The 25,304-nt window shown below is 34.4% G+C and overlaps 2 protein-coding genes across 2 annotated transcripts; both read right to left on the bottom strand.

Annotated features, from left to right (window-relative positions):
• Window positions 1-1,917: 1,917 nt before the first annotated feature.
• LOC139877126 (tetrahydrocannabinolic acid synthase-like) lies at window positions 1,918-3,689 on the bottom strand. The gene has a single exon (XM_071864547.1). It carries the CDS (start codon window positions 3,682-3,684, stop codon window positions 2,101-2,103), a length of 1,584 nt encoding a protein of 527 aa, XP_071720648.1. The 5' UTR covers window positions 3,685-3,689; the 3' UTR covers window positions 1,918-2,100.
• A 637-nt stretch (window positions 3,690-4,326) lies between these two features.
• On the bottom strand, window positions 4,327-24,462 carry LOC139876196 (uncharacterized). The gene is made up of 9 exons (XM_071863490.1): window positions 24,373-24,462; window positions 20,662-21,645; window positions 20,145-20,549; window positions 19,943-20,058; window positions 6,210-6,346; window positions 5,818-6,093; window positions 5,490-5,716; window positions 5,026-5,079; window positions 4,327-4,926 (listed from the first exon to the last, which is right to left on the bottom strand). The coding sequence occupies exons 1-9, from the start codon at window positions 24,460-24,462 to the stop codon at window positions 4,327-4,329; spliced, it is 2,889 nt and encodes a 962-aa protein (XP_071719591.1).
• Window positions 24,463-25,304: the final 842 nt, after the last annotated feature.

Below are 25,304 nucleotides of genomic sequence, written 5' to 3'. Positions count from 1 at the left end.
CGGTTCGTTCTACAGGCAGCAGATGTAATCATGGTTGCAAAACTCGGCTGACTCGGCCGAGTTCTCGGCGATAACTCGGAAAAATTGTTCAACCGAGAAATCGGTGTCTAACTCGCTATATTACTCGGTCAACGTCGTCGGAAAACTCAAAAATTGACCGGAAACGAGGAACGATGATGAAAAAAAACAGAAACGGGAAAGAAGAAAGGATTGAGGAAGAAAACAAGACGAGATCTCAGATCCATAGCGAGCTTGTAAAACAAGATCTGGGATTTTTTGGAAATTGGATGGTGACACGTTTTTCAAGAGAGAGTGCTTTTACTTTTTACAACTTGTTTTTATCATATGTCTGATGCAGTGATGCTCTTTGAGATTTGAGTAACATATACGAGAGTATTTATTTTTAAAATATTTTAATTCAATATTCTTTTATCAAATGACAATAATAACCCCTAAACTTTTACTAAACTTTAATACCAAGAACAAAATTTATATGCACTCTTAAAATAAATATTTATATGTAACTAAACTTTACATATTTAACATATATATTTATAAATTTTATATATTTAACATATATATATTCATAAAATGTTTGTTTATAGCTAATATATATATATTATATATCTATAATATATTGAAAATATTTAGTTATATTAGAAAAGTCAACAAAAGTCAAAATCCGAGTACTCCTCCGAGTACTCCCCGAGTCGCCGATTACTCCTCAAAAACCTCCGGCCGAGTACTCCCCGAGTCGCGAGTTTTACAACCTTTGATGTAATCAAGAATTTTAAAACTAATAATTATTCTAAGTAGATTGGGTTTTTTTTAAGTGAAATTGAATTAAACTAATATTTGTTAAGAAACTGTAGGAACCAACAAATAAATACAGTGTCACTACATTTACAGTTGTTTAATAGGGTTTAACAGAGCGATCCTAGCCAGGTGAATTGATTCTGAGGGGATACCACTGTCTCCATTGAATTCTTGTTTATTTACTTTACGAGTTATTTTAGTGACGGTTCCTAGGTAAATACTTGATAACGTAGAGACAACAAACTATAACTACACGATTAGTGATTTAATTGTTGGTCGACTGAAAATAGTTGTGAGGTTGTAAAGGGACACCAAAACAACCCAAGTTAGTATATATTCTTGAGTGTTTCAAAGTTGTTTGATTGTGTGCATAGTTAAGAGATCCATTATTGTTGGAGTTGTTCGGTTTGAATCCGTCACATAAGTTAGTGAGTAGGTTAACAACAGTTAAGTTACAAGACCTAGTTTGTGTTTTAACACCTTGAGTGATCTAGGCAATTTTGTGAATACATAGGGATACCGATCTTAGGTAACAACCAGTTACCAGTGTCATTGTTCCTTTTGCTCTTAGATAAAGGTGGGATACTAGGAATTTTCCGGGTCAACACCACCTTTCACTAATTGTGTACCCGGATTTGTGGTGGTCTTTGAGACTATGACCGAAACCTGCGGTCACGACTAGTAGTTTCTTGGTTATGTCCGAATATATGTTACTAAAAACTGATATTTGTGGGTGGAGACCCAAAAATTGTAGGTCATGACTGATAACAATATAATTTTAGTGTCTCACTATTTATAAAAACTTTGAAGTCGTAGAAATCTCGAAAAATCAAATAAAAAACGATTAAAAGATAAGACAATTTTGTATAAGTTTGATCCCTAAACTTCTAAATTCATGTTGCTAAGTCATGATCGAGAATATATGTTGGTTGAGGAATTGCGGTTCAATTTCTTTGGTGACCGAGAAATTTGAGATGTTGCGTGTTTAAGTACGGACTTCTACATGATAAAGCAATTAACTTTCACGAATCTAAATCTAAATCTGAATAATTTATAAATGCAAAGCATATATTAGACATTATTAATCATATCAAATTCAAATTTACATATAACAATAGTCTTTTAAATTCTGTATCTTAGTAATGTGTGAATATCATATGATACATCTCCTTCCCTTGAGGAACGGGTTTATTAAACAAAGCAACAATAATAATGACCAACAGTAATACAATTACTATAAGAAGTTGTCACTGCTTCAATTTATAAATTAACTATTTTCACTGCTCATTGTTTAAGAGGTGGGATGCTTTGCTCAAAAAAGAAGAAATTGTCAGGATCAACCTTAGCTTTCACCATTGCCAACCTCTTAAAATTGTCACCAAAATACCTGTTTCCCCACTTCATAGCATCCAGATAACTTGTGTTTTTAGCATTTTCATTTTTACCCAAATCAAGATCCCTGTAATTCACATAAGTGGACCTTGGATTCTTTGACACATATGGTGTCATATTCTCATATATCCTTCTCATCCAACTTATATGTTTTTCTGAGTCCTCAACGTTTTCCCAATTCTCAAAGTATTGTATGTTATACAAATAACCTTTTCTATGAGCGTACGGAGTTGTTGTTTCTTCAATCTCGTTCATCTTTCCACCATGTGGATCCATTATAAGAATACATCGATCATCTTCCATACACCATTTCCATACATCGTTTAGCCTTTCTTTAGATATCGGTTCTTTCACGTAGTCTGATTTAGCATTAAAGTATCTTCTCGTTTCAGGGTTTCTATCTCTTAACACATCATAACTTCCTTTCGGATAATTTGCAAAATAAAGTATCGAATCAATCCAACTCATTTCAGTGCAGTCTTTTTCTTGTATCCCCAACTCAGGAAAGCTACTGTTTAACGTCTTAATGAGCTTATCAACCGTTCCAAGAAACATCGAATTGAATACAACTTGAACTGTTTTACCATTCGAAACTGAAACAGGTTGTATGATAACTCTAATGAACAAATCTTCACTTAACTTGTTTCCTATGTTCTGCCACTTGTCGAAAAGATCCGAACCACCTTGTTCCAAAGTCCTGGAAACAGTAAAAACTGTAACTTTTTCAGGAATCGTAACAAGATTAACTTTCCAAGCTACAACGACGCCAAAACTACCACCCCCACCTCCTCTAATCGCCCAAAAAAGATCTTCTCCCATAGACTTTCGATCGAGAATACGCCCGTCGACATCAACTATTTTCGCGTCAATAACATTATCAGCTGCTAAACCATACTTTCTAACCAAAGTACCAAACCCACCCCCGCTTAGGTGTCCACCGAGCCCTAGTGTTGGACAGATCCCAGCTGGGAATCCAAGATTTTGGCTTTTTTGGGACACCCAATAATACAGTTCACCGATCGTTGCACCGGATTCCACCCAAGCCGTTTTCTTGCTAGAATCGATTGTAACAGACTGGAGTTGTTTAATGTCAAGAACAACAAAAGGGACATTATAAGATGAAGTATAGGAAAGGCCTGCATAGTCATGGCCACCACTTCTAATTCTAATTCGGATTTCGGCTTTTTTGGTGCAAAGTACAGTAGATTGTACATGGGAATATGACAAAGGTGTGATTATAACTATTGGTTTTGGTGTAGTATTAGTAGAAAATCTAAGGTTGACTATTGTTGACTCAAGAATAGATGAATATTGTGTGTTGTTTTGGGTGAACACTTCATTTGAGTTTGTACCATTTGAAGCTTGAGAGAGGCATTCAAGGAAATTATCTGCTGGTGTAGCTGAATATGAAGTGAACAAAAGCATGAGAACAAGTAGGAAACATGGTATAAATCTAGTGCTAATATTTAGCTCCATATTTTATTTCAAGGTATGGGTTAATTAGTTTTCTTCAAATAACTATTAATGCTATGCTATATATATAAGGGGAAGGTGATTTTTACCAACAGTGGAAAATGAAAATCAGTTTCGCGTTTTTCCTTTTTTTTTTTTGTTTTGTTTTTATAATTATTACTTTGAACTCTTCAGACTTCATATATATTTTATACAATTTTTTGATAATATATTTTATATTTTAATATGGTACACATCATGTATACGTATTGATAAGAAGTTCTAGTCAAATTTTGTGTTCACAGACTCATAGATTACATATGTTCATGAGAACTAGGTGAAGCGAAGTTCTAGATACTTACAAAAATCCGTTTAATAGTAGCTTTTTGAACGATACTACTTACCTAAAGAGTGATTAACGATGAAGGAGATAGAATGATGAAACTCTACAATTCATTTCATTCGAACCGATTACAACAGATTAAGCTAATGACTATATAACGACTTACCTAACCATCTTTAACAACCATAACAACCTAATTATAATAAAGTTACACTTTAGACCCTATACAATGATTAAATAAAATACCGTCCGTGTACACCAATTTCATCTATTTACAACATCAGTCCTTGTATATCTAAATACATTAATACTCCCCCCTCAAATTAGTAGTGTAAAGACTTAGAAACTCCTAACTTGTGCATAAGTATGTTATGTTGATCCGTTGGTATAACCTTGGTAAACACATCCGCAACTTGAGATTTTGAGGACACATATTGAGTCTTAATAGCTCTAGATCTTATCTGATCTCTAACATAGTGGCAGTCCACTTCAATATGCTTGGTTCGAGCATGGAACTCAAGATTAGCAGCTATATGTAGAGCAGCTTGATTATCACAAAACATTTTAACTGGACCAAGATCAGATACACCTAAATCCTTTAACAAAGTGACTAAGCACGTAATTTCACAACATGTAAGTGTCATAGCTCTATATTCAGCCTCTGCAGAAGATCTAGACACCACATTCTGTTTCTTTGACTTCCAAGAGATAGGTGAATCACCCAAAATTATACAATATCCTGTAGTTGACCTTCTAGTCATAGGACAACTTGCCCAATCAGAGTCACAATAAGCCTTCATTTCTGCAGAGTTTTTGTTTGCTAAAATAATGCCTTGATCTGGAGCTAATGACAAATATCTAAGAAGATGTTTAACAACTTGCATATGTACAGAAGTTGAATTTTGCATAAACTGGCTAAGTAGCTGTACAATATAACATATATCGGGCCTTGTTATGGTAACATATATGAGCTTGCCTAACAATCTTGTGTAAATTTATAGATCAGGTAAAGCAGTACCAACATCTGCACTAAGTTTCACATTTTGATCCATTGGAAGTCTATAAGGTTTCATGTTCTGTACATACACCAGCTTCTTTCAAATGATCCAAAGTATACTTTCTTTAAGATATGAAAATACCATGTTCAGACTTATCAATTTTTAACCTAAGAAATAACATAAAAAACCTAGATCTTTCATATGAAACGTTGACTGGAGTTGATTTATTTATATGAACTTAGCTATTGCCAATAATAAAAAAAATCATCAACATATACCAAAATAGTTGTGAACTGCTCATCATCCTTTTTAGTAAACAGGGAATAATCAACTTTTTATTGTTGATAACCATATGATATTAAAGTACTAGAAAATTTTGCAAACCATTTCTTGGTGTCTGCTTTAAACCATACAATGATTTTTTCAGTTTACATACCTTGTGACAATGTACTCTAGTATTCTGAATAGGCTCCCCCTTACCAATATACCCCTATTGGCATCTTCATATACACTTCCTCCATTAAGTCACCATGAAGAAATGTATTTGACACATCCATTTGACATATATGCCAATTATACATTGTTGCAACAACAAGCAATGATCTAACACTAACCATTTTGGCTATAGGAGCAAAATTTTCTGCATAGTCAACACCTTTTGTTTGTCTATTACCATTAACCACTAATCTTGCCTTTTTGCTATTAATAGTACCCTCTGCTTTTGAATTTTGTTTTAAAGATCTAATGACACAGTCGCTTCCCATGTATCATTTAGTTCCAAAGCAGCTAATTCACTATTCATGGCCTCACACCAACCTGGATCATTAATGGCTTCTTTAAATAAAGTAGGATCCAATTGAGCAACAAGAACTGTTACAAAAGTTTGGAATTTATGGTGAAGAACAGGAAAAACCACTTGATGTGCCATATGAGTATGATTTAAACTAGTAGAAGTACCAGAAAAAACATAGTCTTTATGCCAAACTGGAGGATTTGAACTTCTACTTGACCTTCTTACATTGTTAGAAATATCATAGTGACTTGATATAGTTGCAGCAATATCATTCACATCAGGAGTGGACTTAACAACAACTATAACAACATGATCATCATAAATCGATTGACTAATAGGTGACACTTAGTTGGTTGTCATTGACTTATGAATAGGTTGCAGAAACTGAGTAATACTCTTATGAGAATAAGGAAACATTGTTCATAAAATTGAACATCTCTGGAAACAAAATTTGTATGAGTAAGAAGATTATACAACTTATAACCTTTCTGTTGAGCTGGATAACCAAGAAACACACATGGGACACCCCTTTCTTGAAATTTATCAGCAACCCTAGCAGGATTTACAGCCATAGCAAAACAACCAAAAACTTTAAAGTGATCATAAATAGGTACCTTGTTTAATAAAACTTCATACGGAGTTTTATTTCGTAGAATAGAAGAAGGATATATATTAATAAGATATACAACAGTGACAACACAATCTCCCCAAAATTTAACATGAAGATTAGATTGAAATCTCAAGGCTCTTGCTACTTCCAAAATATGTCTATGTTATCTTTCCACTCTTCTATTCTGCCGTGGTCTATCAGGACAAAAAGTTTGATGCTCAATACCCAAATGGGTCAAAAGACTACCCATTTTGCCTTTAACAAAATTAAGAGCATTGTCAGACCTGACAACTTTAACATTCTTATTGAATTGATTCTAAACAATCTGCACAAAGGACTTAAACACTTGAAATGAATCACTTTTGTTGACTAAAAGATATATCTAAGTATCTGAAATGTCCCGTTCTTATTGATTAAAAACGTTCCATATTAATTGATTTCGTTGCGAGGTTTTGACCTCTATATGAGACGTTTTTCAAAGACTGCATTCATTTTAAAACAAACCATAACCTTTATTTCATCAATAAAGGTTTAAAAAGCTTTACGTAGATTATCAAATAATGATAATCTAAAATATCCTGTTTACACACGACCATTACATAATGGTTTACAATACAAATATGTTACAACAAAATAAGTTTCTTGAATGCAGTTTTTACATAATATCATACAAGCATGGACTCCAAATCTCGTCCTTATTTAAGTATGCGACAGCGGAAGGTCTTAATAATCACCTGAGAATAAACATGCTTAAAACGTCAACAAAAATGTTGGTGAGTTATAGGTTTAACCTATATATATCAAATCATAATAATAGACCACAAGATTTCATATTTCAATACACACCCCATACATAGCGTTAAAAATCATTCATATGGTGAATACCTAGTAACCGACATTAACAAGATGCATATATAAGAATATCCCCATCATTCCGGGACACCCTTCGGATATGATATAAATTTCGAAGTACTAAAGCATCCGGTACTTTGGATGGGGTTTGTTAGGCCCAATAGATCTATCTTTAGGATTCGCGTCAATTAGGGTGTCTGTTCCCTAATTCTTAGATTACCAGACTTAATAAAAAGGGGCATATTCGATTTCGATAATTCAACCATAGAATGTAGTTTCACGTACTTGTGTCTATTTTGTAAATCATTTATAAAACCTGCATGTATTCTCATCCCAAAAATATTAGATTTTAAAAGTGGGACTATAACTCACTTTCACATTTTTTTACTTCGTCGGGAAGTAAGACTTGGCCACTGGTTGATTCACGAACCTATAACAATATATACATATATATCAAAGTATGTTCAAAATATATTTACAACACTTTTAATATATTTTGATGTTTTAAGTTTATTAAGTCAGCTGTCCTCGTTAGTAACCTACAACTAGTTGTCCACAGTTAGATGTACAGAAATAAATCGATAAATATTATCTTGAATCAATCCACGACCCAGTGTATACGTATCTCAGTATTGATCACAACTCAAACTATATATATTTTGGAATCAACCTCAACCCTGTATAGCTAACTCCAACATTCACATATAGAGTGTCTATGGTTGTTCCGAAATATATATAGATGTGTCGACATGATAGGTCGAAACATTGTATACGTGTCTATGGTATCTCAAGATTACATAATATACAATACAAGTTGATTAAGTTATGGTTGGAATAGATTTGTTACAAATTTTCACGTAGCTAAAATGAGAAAAATTATCCAATCTTGTTTTACCCATAACTTCTTCATTTTAAATCCGTTTTGAGTGAAACAAATTGCTATGGTTTCATATTGAACTCTATTTTATGAATCTAAACAGAAAATGTATAGGTTTATAGTCAGAAAAATAAGTTACAAGTCGTTTTTGTAAAGGTAGTCATTTCAGTCGAAAGAACGACGTCTAGATGACCATTTTAGAAAACATACTTCCACTTTGAGTTTAGCCATAATTTTTGGATATAGTTTCATGTTCATAATAAAAATCATTTTCTCAGAATAACAACTTTTAAATCAAAGTTTATCATAGTTTTTAATTAACTAACCCAAAACAGCCCGCGGTGTTACTACGATGGCGTAAATCCGGTTTTACGGTGTTTTTCGTGTCTCCAGGTTTTAAATCATTAAGTTAGCATATCATATAGATATAGAACATGTGTTTAGTTGATTTTAAAAGTCAAGTTAGAAGGATTAACTTTTGTTTGCGAACAAGTTTAGAATTAACTAAACTATGTTCTAGTGATTACAAGCTTAAACCTTCGAATAAGATAGCTTTATATGTATGAATTGAATGATGTTATGAACATCATTACTACCTTAAGTTCCTTGGATAAACCTACTGGAAAAGTGAAAAATGGATCTAGCTTCAACGGATCCTTGGATGGCTCGAAGTTCTTGAAGCAGAATCATGACACGAAAACAAGTTCAAGTAAGATCATCACTTGAAATAAGATTGTTATAGTTATAGAAATTGAACCAAAGTTTTAATATAATTATTACCTTGTATTAGAATGATAACCTACTGTAAGAAACAAAGATTTCTTGAGGTTGGATGATCACCTTACAAGATTGGAAGTGAGCTAGCAAACTTGAAAGTATTCTTGATTTTATGTAACTAGAACTTGTAGAATATATGAAGAACACTTAGAACATGAAGATAGAACTTGAGAGAGATCAATTAGATGAAGAAAATTGAAGAATGAAAGTGTTTGTAGGTGTTTTTGGTCGTTGGTGTATGGATTAGATATAAAGGATATGTAATTTTGTTTTCATGTAAATAAGTCATGAATGATTACTCATATTTTTGTAATTTTATGAGATATTTCATGCTAGTTGCCAAATGATGGTTCCCACATGTGTTAGGTGACTCACATGGGCTGCTAATAGCTGATCATTGGAGTGTATATACCAATAGTACATACATCTAAAAGCTGTGTATTGTACGAGTACGAATACGGGTGCATACGAGTAGAATTGTTGATGAAACTGAACGAGGATGTAATTGTAAGCATTTTTGTTAAGTAGAAGTATTTTGATAAGTTTATTGAAGTCTTTCAAAAGTGTATAAATACATATTAAAACACTACATGTATATACATTTTAACTGAGTCGTTAAGTCATCGTTAGTCGTTACATGTAAGTGTTGTTTTGAAACCTTTAGGTTAACGATCTTGTTAAATGTTGTTAACCCAATGTTTATAATATCAAATGAGATTTTAAATTATTATATTATCATGATATTATCATGTATGAATATTTATTAATATGATATATATATACATTAAATGTCTTTACAACGATAATCGTTACATATATGTCTCGTTTAAAAATCATTAAGTTAGTAGTCTTGTTTTACATATGTAGTTCATTGTTAATATACTTAATGATATGTTTACTTATAATAGTATCATGTTAACTATATATATATATCCATATATATGTCATCATATAGTTTTTACAAGTTTTAACGTTCGTGAATCACCGGTCAACTTGGGTGGTCAATTGTCTATATGAAACATATTTCAATTAATCAAGTCTTAACAAGTTTGATTGTTTAACATATTGGAAACATTTAATCATGTAAATATCAATCTCAATTAATATATATAAACATGGAAAAGTTCGGGTCACTACAGTACCTACCCGTTAAATAAATTTCGTCCCGAAATTTTAAATAGTTGAAGGTGTTGACGAATCTTCTAGAAATAGATGCGAGTATTTCTTCTTCATCTGATCTTCATGCTCCCAGGTGAACTCGGGTCCTCTACGAGCATTCCATCTAACCTTAACAATTGGTATCTTGTTTTGCTTAAGTCTTTTAACCTCACGATCCATTATTTCGACGGGTTCTTCGATGAATTGAAGTTTTTCGTTGATTTGGATTTCATCTAACGGAATAGTGAGATCTTCTTTAGAAAAACATTTCTTCAAATTTGAGACGTGGAAAGTGTTATGTACAGCCGCGAGTTGTTGAGGTAACTCAAGTCGGTAAGCTACTGGTCCGACACGATCAATAATCTTGAATGGTCCAATATACCTTGGATTTAATTTCCATCGTTTACCAAATCGAACAACGCCTTTCCAAGGTGCAACTTTAAGCATGACCATCTCTCCAATTTCAAATTCTATATCTTTTCTTTTAATGTCAGCGTAGCTCTTTTGTCGACTTTGGGCGGTTTTCAACCGTTGTTGAATTTGGATGATCTTCTCGGTAGTTTCTTGTATAATCTCCGGACCCGTAATCTGTCTATCCCCCACTTCACTCCAACAAATTGGAGACCTGCACTTTCTACCATAAAGTGCTTCAAACGGCGCCATCTCAATGCTTGAATGGTAGCTGTTGTTGTAGGAAAATTCTGCTAACGGTAGATGTCGATCCCAACTGTTTCCGAAATCAATAACACATGCTCGTAGCATGTCTTCAAGTGTTTGTATCTTCCTTTCGCTCTGCCCATCAGTTTGTGGATGATAGGCAGTACTCATGTCTAGACGAGTTCCTAATGCTTGCTGTAATGTCTGCCAGAATCTTGAAATAAATCTGCCATCCCTATCAGAGATAATAGAGATTGGTATTCCATGTCTGGAGACGACTTCCTTCAAATACAGTCGTGCTAACTTCTCCATCTTGTCATCTTCTCTTATTGGCAGGAAGTGTGCTGATTTGGTGAGACGATCAACTATTACCTAAATAGTATCAAAACCACTTGCAGTCCTTGGCAATTTAGTGATGAAATCCATGGTAATGTTTTCCCATTTCCATTCCGGGATTTCGGGTTGTTGAAGTAGACCTGATGGTTTCTGATGCTCAGCTTTGACCTTAGAACACGTCAAACATTCTCCTACGTATTTAGCAACATCGGCTTTCATACCCAGCCACCAAAAATGTTTCTTGAGATCCTTGTACATCTTCCCCGTTCCAGGATGTATTGAGTATCTGGTTTTATGAGCTTCTCTAAGTACCATTTCTCTCATATCTCCAAATTTTGGTACCCAAATCCTTTCAGCCCTATACCGGGTTCCGTCTTCCCGAATATTAAGATGCTTCTCCGATCCTTTGGGTATTTCATCCTTTAAATTTCCCTCTTTTAAAACTCCTTGTTGCGCCTCCTTTATTTGAGTAGTAAGGTTATTATGAATCATTATATTCATAGATTTTACTCGAATGGGTTCTCTGTCCTTCCTGCTCAAGGCATCGGCTACCACATTTGCCTTCCCCGGGTGGTAACGAATCTCAAAGTCGTAATCATTCAATAATTCAATCCACCTACGCTGCCTCATATTCAGTTGTTTCTGATTAAATATGTGTTGAAGACTTTTGTGGTCGGTATATATAATACTTTTGACCCCATATAAGTAGTGCCTCCAAGTCTTTAATGCAAAAACAACCGCGCCTAATTCCAAATCATGCGTCGTATAATTTTGTTCGTGAATCTTCAATTGTCTAGACGCATAAGCAATCACTTTCGTTCATTGCATTAATACACAACCGAGACCTTGCTTTGATGCATCACAATAAATCACAAAATCATCATTCCCTTCAGGCAATGACAATATAGGTGCCGTAGTTAGCTTTTTCTTCAATAACTGAAATGCTTTCTCTTGTTCATCATTCCATTCAAATTTCTTCCCTTTATGCGTTAATGCAGTCAAGTGTTTTGCTATTCTGGAAAAGTCTTCGATGAACCTTCTGTAGTAACCAGCTAGTCCTAAAAACTGGCGTATGTGTTTCGGAGTTTTCGGGGTTTCCCACTTTTCAACAGTTTCTATCTTTGCCGGATCCACCTTAATACCTTCTTTGTTCACTATGTGACCGAGGAATTGAACTTCTTCCAACCAAAATGCGCACTTTAAAAATTTAGCGTACAATTCTTCCTTCGTCAATACTTCTAACACCTTTCTCAAATGTTCACCGTGTTCTTGGTCATTCTTTGAGTAAATAAGTATGTCATCAATGAAAACAATGACAAACTTGTCAAGGTATGGTCCACACACTCGGTTTATAAGGTCCATGAACACAGCTGGTGCATTAGTTAAACCAAATGGCATGACCATAAACTCGTAATGACCGTAACGTGTTCTGAAAGCAGTCTTTGGAATATCATCTTCTTTCACCCGCATTTGATGATACCCGGAACGTAAGTCAATCTTTGAATAAACAGACGAGCCTTGTAGTTGATCAAATAAGTCGTCGATTCTCGGTAGTGGGTAGCGGTTCTTGATGGTAAGTTTGTTCAACTCTCGGTAGTCGATACACAACCTGAATGTACCATCTTTCTTCTTGACAAACAAAACAGGAGCTCCCCACGGTGATGTGCTTGGTCGAATGAAACCACGCTCTAAAAGTTCTTGTAATTGGCTTTGCAGTTCTTTCATCTCGCTGGGTGCGAGTCTGTAAGGAGCACGAGCTATTGGTGCAGCTCCTGGTACAAGATCTATTTGAAATTCAACGGATCGCTGTGGGGGTAATCCCGGTAATTCTTTCGGAAATACATCGGGAAATTCTTTTGCGACGGGAACATCATTGATGCTCTTTTCTTCAGTTTGTACTTTCTCGACGTGTGCTAGAACAGCATAGCAACCTTTTCTTATTAGTTTTTGTGCCTTCAAATTACTAATAAGATGTAGCTTCGTGTTGCCCTTTTCTCCGTACACCATTAAGGGTTTTCCTTTTTCTCGTATAATGCGAATTGCATTTTTGTAACAAACGATCTCTGCTTTCACTTCTTTCAACCAGTCCATACCGATTATCACATCAAAACTCCCTAACTCTACTGGTATCAAGTCAATCTTAAATGTTTCGCTAACCAGTTTAATTTCTCGATTCTGACATATATTATCTGCTGAAATTAATTTACCATTTGCTAATTTGAGTAAAAATTTACTATCCAAAGGCGTCAATGGACAACTTAATTTAGCACAAAAATCTCTACTCATATAGCTTCTATCCGCACCCGAATCAAATAAAACGTAAGCAGATTTATTGTCAATAAGAAACGTACCCGTAACAAGCTCCGGGTCTTCCTGTGCCTCTGCCGCATTAATATTGAAAACTCTTCCGCGGCCTTGTCCATTCGTGTTCTCCTGGTTCGGGCAATTTCTAATAATGTGGCCCGGTTTTCCACATTTATAACAAACTACATTGGCATAACTTGCTCCGACACTACTTGCTCCATCATTACTCGTTCCGACACCATTTGTTCCTTTCGTTCTATTAACCCCTTGTCCGTAGACCTCACACTTCGCCGCGCTATGACCATTTCTTTTACACTTATTGCAAAATTTGGTACAGAACCCCGAGTGATACTTTTTACACCTTTGGCATAGCTGCTTCTGATTGTTGTTGTTGCAGTTATTATTGTTGTTGGGATGATTGTTGTAGTTGCTGTTGTTGTTGTTGTTGTTGTTGTTGTTGTTTTTGGGCCATTTGTTGTAGTTGCGATTGGTGTTGCGATTGTTGGGATAATTGTTGCGATTATTGTTGTAATTACTGTTGTTGTTATATTGGTGATTCTTATCACCGTTTTCCTCCCACTTTCTTTTGACATGCTTCACATTGGCCTCTTCAGCAGTCTGTTCTTTAATTCTTTCTTCAATCTGGTTCACTAGTTTGTGAGCCATTCTACATGCATGTTGTATGGAGGCGGGCTCGTGTGAACTTATATCTTCTTGGATTCTTTCCGGTAATCCTTTCACAAACGCGTCGATCTTCTCTTCCTCATCTTCGAACGCTCCCGGACACAATAGGCACAATTCTGTGAATCGTCTTTCATACGTGGTAATATCAAATCCTTGGGTTCGTAACCCTCTAAGTTCTGTCTTGAGCTTGTTGACCTCGGTTCTGGGACGGTACTTCTCGTTCATCAAGTGCTTGAATGCTGACCACGGTAGTGCGTACGCATCGTCTTGTCCCACTTGCTCTAGATAGGTATTCCACCATGTTAACGCAGAACCTGTAAAGGTATGCGTAGCGTACTTCACTTTGTCCTCTTCAGTACACTTACTTATGGCAAACACCGATTCGACCTTCTCGGTCCACCGTTTCAATCCGATCGGTCCTTCAGTTCCATCAAATTCCAAAGGTTTGCAGGCAGTGAATTCTTTGTAGGTGCATCTTACACGATTTCCTGTACTGCTAGATCCAAGGTTATTGTTGGTATGTAGCGCAGCCTGTACTGCGGCTATGTTTGAAGGTAGAAAAGTACGGAATTCCTCTTCATTCATATTCACGGTGTGTCGAGTAGTCGGTGCCATTTCCTTCAAAATAGTCAAATGGAACAAGTTAATCATACAGAATATTAAGAGTAGTTAATAGTATTTCGTAGCATAATATGAACTCATTTATAAAAGCTTTTTCTTCATATTAGCGTTTTATAAGTTTAAATTCGGGTAGTACCTACCCGTTAAGTTCATACTTAGTAGCTAATATACAATTCAACTACTACAATTCTATATGAAAAACTGATTATAATAATATTTCGCGTTCAAACTTTTACACAATATTTTACAAACTTACAATACCACTTATTTTACATATAGCATGAAATATAGCACACAATAAATTTGATACAAGATGGTTGTGAAGATAATTCTAGCTAGTATACAAGTTGTTCAGCAAAGGCAATAAAGACACGTAATTCATACGTCCAGAAACAAGTCATGCATTCTGGTTTTACTAGGATTACTTCCCATCCTTGGTCTTGTGGAACATAACCGTTATGGTCGTTGATAAGACAGCGTGTTGTAACGTCTTCAAAGTGACGAGGGTTACGTAATGTCCAACAGTCCCGTAACAATCTAAAAACCTCATTTCTTACCCCAATTACCGACTCCGTCACTTGTGGAAACGTTTTGTTTAATAGTTGTAGCCCGATGTTCTTGTTCTCACTTTGGTGAGAAGCGAACATTACTAATCCGTAAGCATAACATGCTTCTTTATGTTGCATGTTAGCCGCTTTTTCTAAATCACGAAGTCCAATATTCGGATATATTGAGTCAAAATAATTTCTTAACCCATTGCGTAAAATAGCATTTGGGTTCCCCGCAACATATGCGTCAAAGTAAACACATCGTAACTTATGGATTTCCCAATGTGATATCCCCCATCTTTCGAACGAAAGCCTTTTATAAACCAAGGCATTCTTGGAACGTTCTTCGAATGTCTTACAAACTGATCTCGCCTTAAATAGTTGTGCCGAAGAATTCTGACCAACTCTAGACAAGATTTCATCAATCATGTCTTCGGGTAGGTCTCTTAAAATATTGGGTTGTCTATCCATTTTGTGTTTTTATACTGTAAAATAGACAAGAGTTAGATTCATAAAAAAAATACTTATTAATACAAGCAATTTTTACATATATCATAAAGCATAAGCACACTATATTACATATATTACACCACACGAATACAACTATCTTATTCCGACTCGCTTGTTTCTTCTTCTTCGGTTTTGGTTCGTTTTGCCAAGTTTCTAGGGGTATATGATGTTCCCCTAATACGAGCCGTTATTTTCCACATTGGTTTAGAAAAACCTGGTGGTTTAGAGGTTCCCGGGTCATTGTTACAACTTAAGGACTTCGGGGGTTGACGATACATATAAAGTTCATCGGGGTTGGAATTAGATTTCTCTATTTTTATGCCCTTTCCCTTATTATTTTCTTTTTCCTTTTTAAATTCAGTTGGGGTAATTTCTATAACATCATCGGAATTCTCGTCGGAATCCGATTCATCGGAGAATTGATAATCCTCCCAATATTTTGCTTCCTCGGCAGAAACACCATTGACCATAATTAACCTTGGTCGGTTCGTTGAGGATTTTCTTTTACTTAACCGTTTTATTATTTCCCCCACCGGTTCTATTTCTTCATCCGGTTCCGATTCTTCTTCCGGTTCCGATTCTTCTTCTGGTTCCGACTCTTCTTCCGCTTCCTCTTCGGGAACTTGTGAATCAGTCCACGAATCATTCTAATTTACATTTGACTCTTCATTATTATTAGGTGAGTCAATGGGACTTGTTCTAGAGGTAGACATCTATCACATAATATCAAACGCGTTAAGAGATTAATATATCACATAATATTCACATGTTAAAAATATATAGTTTCCAACAAAATTTGTTAAGCAATCATTTTTCAAGTAAACACGGTCGAAGTCCAGACTCACTAATGCATCCTAACAAACTCGATAAGACACACTAATGCAAAATTCTAGTTCTCTAAGACCAACGCTCGGATACCAACTGAAATGTCCCGTTCTTATTGATTAAAAACGTTCCATATTAATTGATTTCGTTGCGAGGTTTTGACCTCTATATGAGACGTTTTTCAAAGACTGCATTCATTTTAAAACAAACCATAACCTTTATTTCATCAATAAAGGTTTAAAAAGCTTTACGCAGATTATCAAATAATGATAATCTAAAATATCCTGTTTACACACGACCATTACATAATGGTTTACAATACAAATATGTTACAACAAAATAAGTTTCTTGAATGCAGTTTTTACATAATATCATACAAGCATGGACTCCAAATCTCGTCCTTATTTAAGTATGCGACAGCGGAAGCTCTTAATAATCACCTGAGAATAAACATGCTTAAAACGTCAACAAAAATGTTGGTGAGTTATAGGTTTAACATATATATATCAAATCAAAATAATAGACCACAAGATTTCATATTTCAATACACACCCCATACATAGAGATAAAAATCATTCATATGGTGAACACCTGGTAACCGACATTAACAAGATGCATATATAAGAATATCCCCATCATTCCGGGACACCCTTCGGATATGATATAAATTTCGAAGTACTAAAGCATCCGGTACTTTGGATGGGGTTTGTTAGGCCCAATAGATCTATCTTTAGGATTCGCGTCAATTAGGGTGTCTGTTCCCTAATTCTTAGATTACCAGACTTAATAAAAAGGGGCATATTTGATTTCGATAATTCAACCATAGAATGTAGTTTCACGTACTTGTGTCTATTTTGTAAATCATTTATAAAACCTGCATGTATTCTCATCCCAAAAATATTAGATTTTAAAAGTGGGACTATAACTCACTTTCACATATTTTTACTTCGTCGGGAAGTAAGACTTGGCCACTGGTTGATTCACGAACCTATAACAATATATACATATATATCAAAGTATGTTCAAAATATATTTACAACACTTTTAATATATTTTGATGTTTTAAGTTTATTAAGTCAGCTGTCCTCGTTAGTAACCTACAACTAGTTGTCCACAGTTAGATGTACAGAAATAAATCGATAAATATTATCTTGAATCAATCCACGACCCAGTGTATACGTATCTCAGTATTGATCACAACTCGAAACTATATATATTTTGGAATCAACCTCAACCCTGTATAGCTAACTCCAACATTCACATATAGAGTGTCTATGGTTGTTCCGAAATATATATAGATGTGTCGACATGATAGGTCGAAACATTGTATACGTGTCTATGGTATCTCAAGATTACATAATATACAATACAAGTTGATTAAGTTATGGTTGGAATAGATTTGTTACAAATTTTCACGTAGCTAAAATGAGAAAAATTATCCAATCTTGTTTTACCCATAACTTCTTAATTTTAAATCCGTTTTGAGTGAAACAAATTGCTATGGTTTCATATTGAACTCTATTTTATGAATCTAAATAGAAAAAGTATAGGTTTATAGTCAGAAAAATAAGTTACAAGTCATTTTTGTAAAGGTAGTCATTTCAGTCGAAAGAACGACGTCTAGATGACCATTTTAGAAAACATACTTCCACTTTGAGTTTAACCATAATTTTTGGATATAGTTTCATGTTCATAATAAAAATCATTTTCTCAGAATAACAACTTTTAAATAAAAGTTTATCATAGTTTTTAATTAACTAACCCAAAACAGCCCGCGGTGTTACTACGACGGCGTAAATCCGGTTTTACGGTGTTTTTCGTGTCTCCAGGTTTTAAATCATTAAGTTAGCATATCATATAGATATAGAACATGTGTTTAGTTGATTTTAAAATTCAAGTTAGAAGGATTAACTTTTGTTTGCGAACAAGTTTAGAATTAACTAAACTATGTTCTAGTGATTACAAGCTTAAACCTTCGAATAAGATAGCTTTATATGTATGAATTGAATGATGTTGTGAACATCATTACTACCTTAAGTTCCTTGGATAAACCTACTGGAGAAGTGAAAAATGGATCTAGCTTCAACGGATCCTTGGATGGCTCGAAGTTCTTGAAGCAGAATCATGACACGAAAACAAGTTCAAGTAAGATCATCACTTGAAATAAGATTGTTATAGTTATAGAAATTGAACCAAAGTTTGAATATGATTATTACCTTGTATTAGAATGATAACCTACTGTAAGAAACAAAGATTTCTTGAGGTTGGATGATCACCTTACAAGATTGGAAGTGAGCTAGCAAACTTGAAAGTATTCTTGATTTTATGTAACTAGAACTTGTAGAATATATGAAGAACACTTAGAACATGAAGATAGAACTTGAGAGAGATCAATTAGATGAAGAAAATTGAAGAATGAAAGTGTTTGTAGGTGTTTTTGGTCGTTGGTGTATGGATTAGATATAAAGGATATGTAATTTTGTTTTCATGTAAATAAGTCATGAATGATTACTCATATTTTTGTAATTTTATGAGATATTTCATGCTAGTTGCCAAATGATAGTTCCCACATGTGTTAGGTGACTCACATGGGCTGCTAAGAGCTGATCATTGGAGTGTATATACTAATAGTACATACATCTAAAAGCTGTGTATTGTACGAGTACGAATACGGGTGCATACGAGTAGAATTGTTGATGAAACTGAACGAGGATGTAATTGTAAGCATTTTTGTTAAGTAGAAGTATTTTGATAAGTGTATTGAAGTCTTTTAAAAGTGTATAAATACATATTAAAACACTACATGCATATACATTTTAACTGAGTCGTTAAGTCATCGTTAGTCGTTACATGTAAGTGTTGTTTTGAAACCTTTAGGTTAACGATCTTGTTAAATGTTGTTAACCCAATGTTTATAATATCAAATGAGATTTTAAATTATTATATTATCATGATATTATCATGTATGAATATTTCTTAATATGATATATATATACATTAAATGTCTTTACAACGATAATCGTTACATATATGTCTCGTTTAAAAATCATTAAGTTAGTAGTCTTGTTTTTACATATGTAGTTCATTGTTAATATACTTAATGATATGTTTACTTATCATAGTATCATGTTAACTATATATATATCCATATATATGTCATCATATAGTTTTTACAAGTTTTAACGTTCGTGAATCACCGGTCAACTTGGGTGGTCAATTGTCTATATGAAACATATTTCAATTAATCAAGTCTTAACAAGTTTGATTGCTTAACATGTTGGAAACATTTAATCATGTAAATATCAATCTCAATTAATATATATAAACATGGAAAAGTTCGGGTCACTACAGTATCCCTACTGCAATAATCCCCAACGGTAAGAAAATACCTGTATTTACCCTCTGTCACAACCTTATATGGACCCCAAACATCAATATGTATCATTTGAAACATAGTATCAAAATGTGAATCACTACTTTGAAAAGGCAACTTGGTAAGTTTGGCCTAAGACAGGTAATACAAACATCTTCATTCCTTTTATTGATTAAAGCAGAAATAGAAGGAATACACTTAAACATTGAGTTAGACACATGCCCTAATCTATGATGCCACAAACTATATGAGTGCATAACTTTACTAGAACTAGCACAAACACCTTGACTGAAAGAAAAAAATCTACAATCTTTTCCGGCTTGTAACACCAACTTAACAAGCTTTTGATAACTTTGATGCATAGGCACGTTGATCAAATAGTACAGATTCACCATTCTCTTACCCATTCCTACCACCTTCCTTGTTGTCAAGACAACACAGAATTGTGAATAGAACGGAGCTACACATGAATTATCTTTAGTTAGTTTTGGCACAGATAACAGATTAAATTTAAAGGAAGGTACAAGAACATCCTTCAACATCATGTGATTGTTCAATCTTAAATTGCCATTACCAATATGAGTAATAACTGAAATATTACCATTCGGAAGTCTGATTTGTGGCTTAAAGAACAACTCTTAGCATTAAACAAGTTATCAGATAAATGTGTCATATGATCAGTAGCACCTGTATCTTGTATCCACTCAGTTTTAGAAAGAGATTTAGTTAAAATACCTGCTGCAAAAGGATGATCTTAAGTTCATCCTCTGAATGTACCATATTTGAAAGATCATTTTGAGAAAACTGTGGTAAGCTTTTGAGAAGTTGCTCAAACTGTTCTGAGGTAAACATGATGCTATTTCCCTCCACATGTGCATCACTCCTTTTGACACAATTTTTTTTTACCAGTGTTGTTTGTTTAGAAGCAGATTGTTTAAATTTGCTATGCCAAGGTAGATATCCAACCTTTTCCCAACACCACTTAGGTGTATGCCATTTAAAATCACAAATTGAGCACTTATCTTTATCTTTATGAGGCATGCTACTATACAAAGCAGTGGTTTCAATTGCACTAAACATTTCTCTTTGTGCCTCTTCTAGTTGTTTCATAGAGCAAGCAGTTTCAACACTTGATGAAGGTGACAAAAGAAGTAATTGACTTCTCAAAGATCTAAAGTGTTCATCAAGACCATTTAAAAACTGAAACAAATGTTGTTCTTCTTTTTGTAGATTAATAGTAGCTAACAACAGATTAATCACATCTAAAGCAGCAACATTAAAACGAGGAAGTTGATTCAAAGAATCTAGTTCTTCCCAAACACACTTGATTTTAGTATAATACTCATTGATAGACATAATAGAATAAGATTCTTTATGCAGCTTGTATTTCCTTGAGCCATTGCTTAAGGCAAACCTTTTCTCTAAAAGATTTGAGATCTCAGTAGCAGTGTCTATGAACATTATAGACTTAGTGATTTGATCAACAACAGAACTCATGATCCAACTAATCACCATTTTGTTACACATGTCCCAGAGTTCAGTTTCATTATCATTAGCAACAGGCCTTGGAACAATACTAGTAACAAAGCCAATTTTGCGCTTACTAAATAAGGCAATCTCCATTGATCTTCTCCATGACCTGTAGTTTTGTGTACCACTTAACTTCTCTTGAATTGCCAAAGAACTAGGACCATCAGAAGGATGAAGATAAAGAGGATTCTAGAAATTAGGTTGTGCCATTACAAATTGAACACGAAAATAAGAAATTAGGGTTACGCGGAAGCAAACACAAGAAATACTCACACGAATTAACATAACACACAATCAAATTTTACTGAACTTCGATTGAAAAGAAACACGGATGAAAACTCACACAGATCTCAATCGCTCGCTCTGATACCATAAAGAGTGATTGACGATGGAGAAGATTGTCATTTCATTCGAACTGATTACAATAGATTAAGCTAATGACTATATAAAGACTAACATAACTGTCCTTAACAACCATAACACACTTTAAACCTTATACTCTGATTAGATATAATACAATCCCTCTACACCAATTTTATCTATTTACAACATTAGTCCTTGTACATCTAAATACATTAATATTAACAAGTCCAAATTAGTTCAACATGAACCACAATTTTTACTAAAAGGGTCAATATACAACAAGAATACCCTCTCGAATATCTCCCTCAACTAAAGGGCACAATGATCAATATATAACACATATACCCTTTTATATCCGATATATGTTAGATTTATGTTACACATATTACATATAAAAATATAATAATACGTATTTTTTGTGCACTTTTTGGCGCATTCTTGTTTAAGAGATAACACCGGTTGGTTCTAAACACATGTGTGGACGAGAAGGGTAAATGAAAGTGGTTTATACTCTTGTTGGTGATTTCCCAAAGGTAGTAAGAGTGACTTATTTACGCCACGAAGGTATAAGAGGACATTTGTGATATGTGTGTTCTCGTTGGCGATTCCTCGAAGGTATCAAGATAACTTGTTATACGCCACGAAGGTATAATTATACATGATTGCAGTGGCGGAGCCACTTAGTTGTTACCGGGTGCACAGGCCCCCACTCAAATTAGTCTGTAATGTAAATCGTTGGAGTTTTTAAATGAGTATATCATATAATTACGGTTGTGACACCAGTCATCATTCAAGCCTTGGTTAAATTTGTAAATAGGGACCCAACAACATACAAATAGAATAGTAATTTTATATTGACTTAATCACAATCTACTATAGCTTTCGAGATACAATTTATTTTAGGTGTTATGTGACTATTTTTTTTTCTATCAGTTCCGTTACAATTACAATTTCAATGTATAATCAACTGTTATTCACTCAAAGTAATTGTGGATCTTTATTTATAAAATTTTGTAGTCACCATTTTTTAACTATCTAGTATCATAGTTTATAATAATGAATTTGAGGTATGATGCTTTATTTTTAATTATTATGCAACCACAACGATCGAGGGCAGTTTTTCGACGATAAAGCTTGTCAAATCATTTTGCATAATAAACGATTATCTTTTCGGTATCGTATAAATAGAAGCACTTACTATTGTTACGAATTAAGCAATTATGGATTGTTTTCAACGATAGAAAGATTATCATAGACATTTGTTTTAGAATGTTTACGTTTCTAGTGAATAATAACTTTCAAATTAAATTTGTGTTACTCGATATTTCAGTTTACTTTGTGCCACCAGTAATCTTAAAGTCTGGCTTAGCCCCTGCATGATTGTATGTATTAAATGTGAGTAAATGAGAATGTGTAGAGTGTGAGTGATGGATAGCATGAGAGCGTGTCATTCCAGAGGTTATGCCTCTTTATTTAAAGAGAAATGATGGCTCTTTTTAGTGTTTAGTCAATTTCATATCTATGCCATTAGATACCAATGCTCTGAACATCAGTTCCTAATGCTCCGTAAATACATTTAATTAATTAATTAGTTAAATTACCATATTAGTTATTTTTTATTTTTAATTAATTAATTTAATTAACTATAAATACATTTATCTAATTGTGATCGGTTGAATACCTTCACCTGGAGTGATCAATGGCGTGATGCTATCAATCTGGCTCATCACACTTTGTTAAAAATGGTCCAAGTACGCAACCTTCAAGAAAGCGAATCTTTGTATATTGTATATATAGTTTATTAGAAAGGTTTAACTTGTACTAGTTGTCTATGTGATCTTTACTTATAGTTAAGTTATTTATTATATTTAAATATTTTTATTTAATATAGAATATTGCAAAATTAAATACATACGGTCTTGGAATTACGAAAGTTGCTAGAATCCATGATTAGAGACACGAGATGCTTGTCAGGCAATACTTCTTTTACGTATTTTGGTCTTCCTACGAGCGCATACATGAATCCCGAATAACTGGAGTGTATTGGTTCAGAGGCTTCATAGGAAGTTTTATGTTGTGCAAACTAATATGTTACTCCATCATTTTGTGGGCGAATAATAATGCTCAAATCGGTTCTTGGTAGCTTAATTATTAGTAGAGTCTGATGGTATTTTCACTAATGCTTTTAATAAATGCACTATCATCATTAATGATTCATCAAGTACTTGTACTCAACATACAAGTGAATTATATTGTTTGTATAATTCTTGGCACTCCTTGTTAGTGGAACAAGGATATTGAGATCTGATCGCCGATTGGGTGATATAACGTGGTATGATGATGGATGTATGCTTGTTGGCGATTCCCCGAAGGTAGTACGAAGGTATCATACTTTACGCCACCAAGATACGAAGGTAACTCATTGAGAGTGTTTATATATGAGTGATTATGACTTAGAGTGAATGCCTAGTCCAGAGACCATGTTCCCTTTATATAGGGTGAGGCAATAGCTTTATCACCAGCTTTCTAGGTGGATTCAGTCTTCGAGGCAACCTCTGATGAGACAAAGGGGACTTTCCCTCCAGCTGACTGCAACCTCTGCTGGTCCAAGAAAGCTATCCTGCAGCATTCCTCTTTTGTCATTTGGATGCTAGTGGAAGCGAGTTTGGTCAACCCGCTTACTTCTCTCCTTCAGTCTAGGTGATCTTGTGACTTTAGGAGAAGTCCTTGTCCATTGGTAACCGTGATCCCTTCGTCAATACGTCCCTTCGTTACTATAGCTTCGTATAACGGAAGTGGTTTCGTACCAACTCTGAATATTGGGATTCTACTTTGGTAGCATTCTTCTTTTATCATTTGGGCGCCATTATTCGATTTCGAGGATATCCCGCCTTTGATTTGTATTTGACATATGTGCTCTTGTGACCCAATCTTATGTCTTCTATCATCGTTAGGCGTGATACCTTCGTTAGCGTAGCTTCGTTTGTCTTGACGGGAGGATACACTATCAAGCCCCCCAGTTTAATTTTACGAAGCTTTTTAACCAAGCTATGTTGAATTAAACTCAATCTGCCACATAATTACTTGATTTGACGTCTCTGATCCTAACAATTATTTACCCGGGTGCGATTACCTTTCTGCCCCTACTAATTATTTTCTGTTTAAATGGGGTTGAAGGGTGAAATGGTTATTTTCAGGTGCAGTTACCAAAGTAAGTCTGTAATTGATGGGACGGTTGCTGCTCGAGGGTAATAAAGAGTTAATCTTTGATTTTCTCTTTCATTTTTTCTTTCCTTTTTCTTTTGCTATTCTCTTCATCATCCGATCATCTTCCCTATTTCTCAAAAAAGGTATTGCTCCCATCTTGCTGTCTTTTTTGTTATTTTGTTATGGCTAAAGTAGGGCTTCGATCGATCTCTAGTGCCGTGACCCCTGAGCGTTATGAACGCCTCTGTAAAACCCTAGGTCTCAAAGGAGACGACATA

This window comes from Rutidosis leptorrhynchoides, chromosome 11 (genome assembly GCF_046630445.1).
Source record: "Rutidosis leptorrhynchoides isolate AG116_Rl617_1_P2 chromosome 11, CSIRO_AGI_Rlap_v1, whole genome shotgun sequence".
NCBI classification, from domain to species: Eukaryota; Viridiplantae; Streptophyta; class Magnoliopsida; order Asterales; family Asteraceae; genus Rutidosis; species Rutidosis leptorrhynchoides.
Note: the sequence above shows the minus strand (reverse complement) of the source record. Positions and strands in the feature narration are given on the sequence as shown.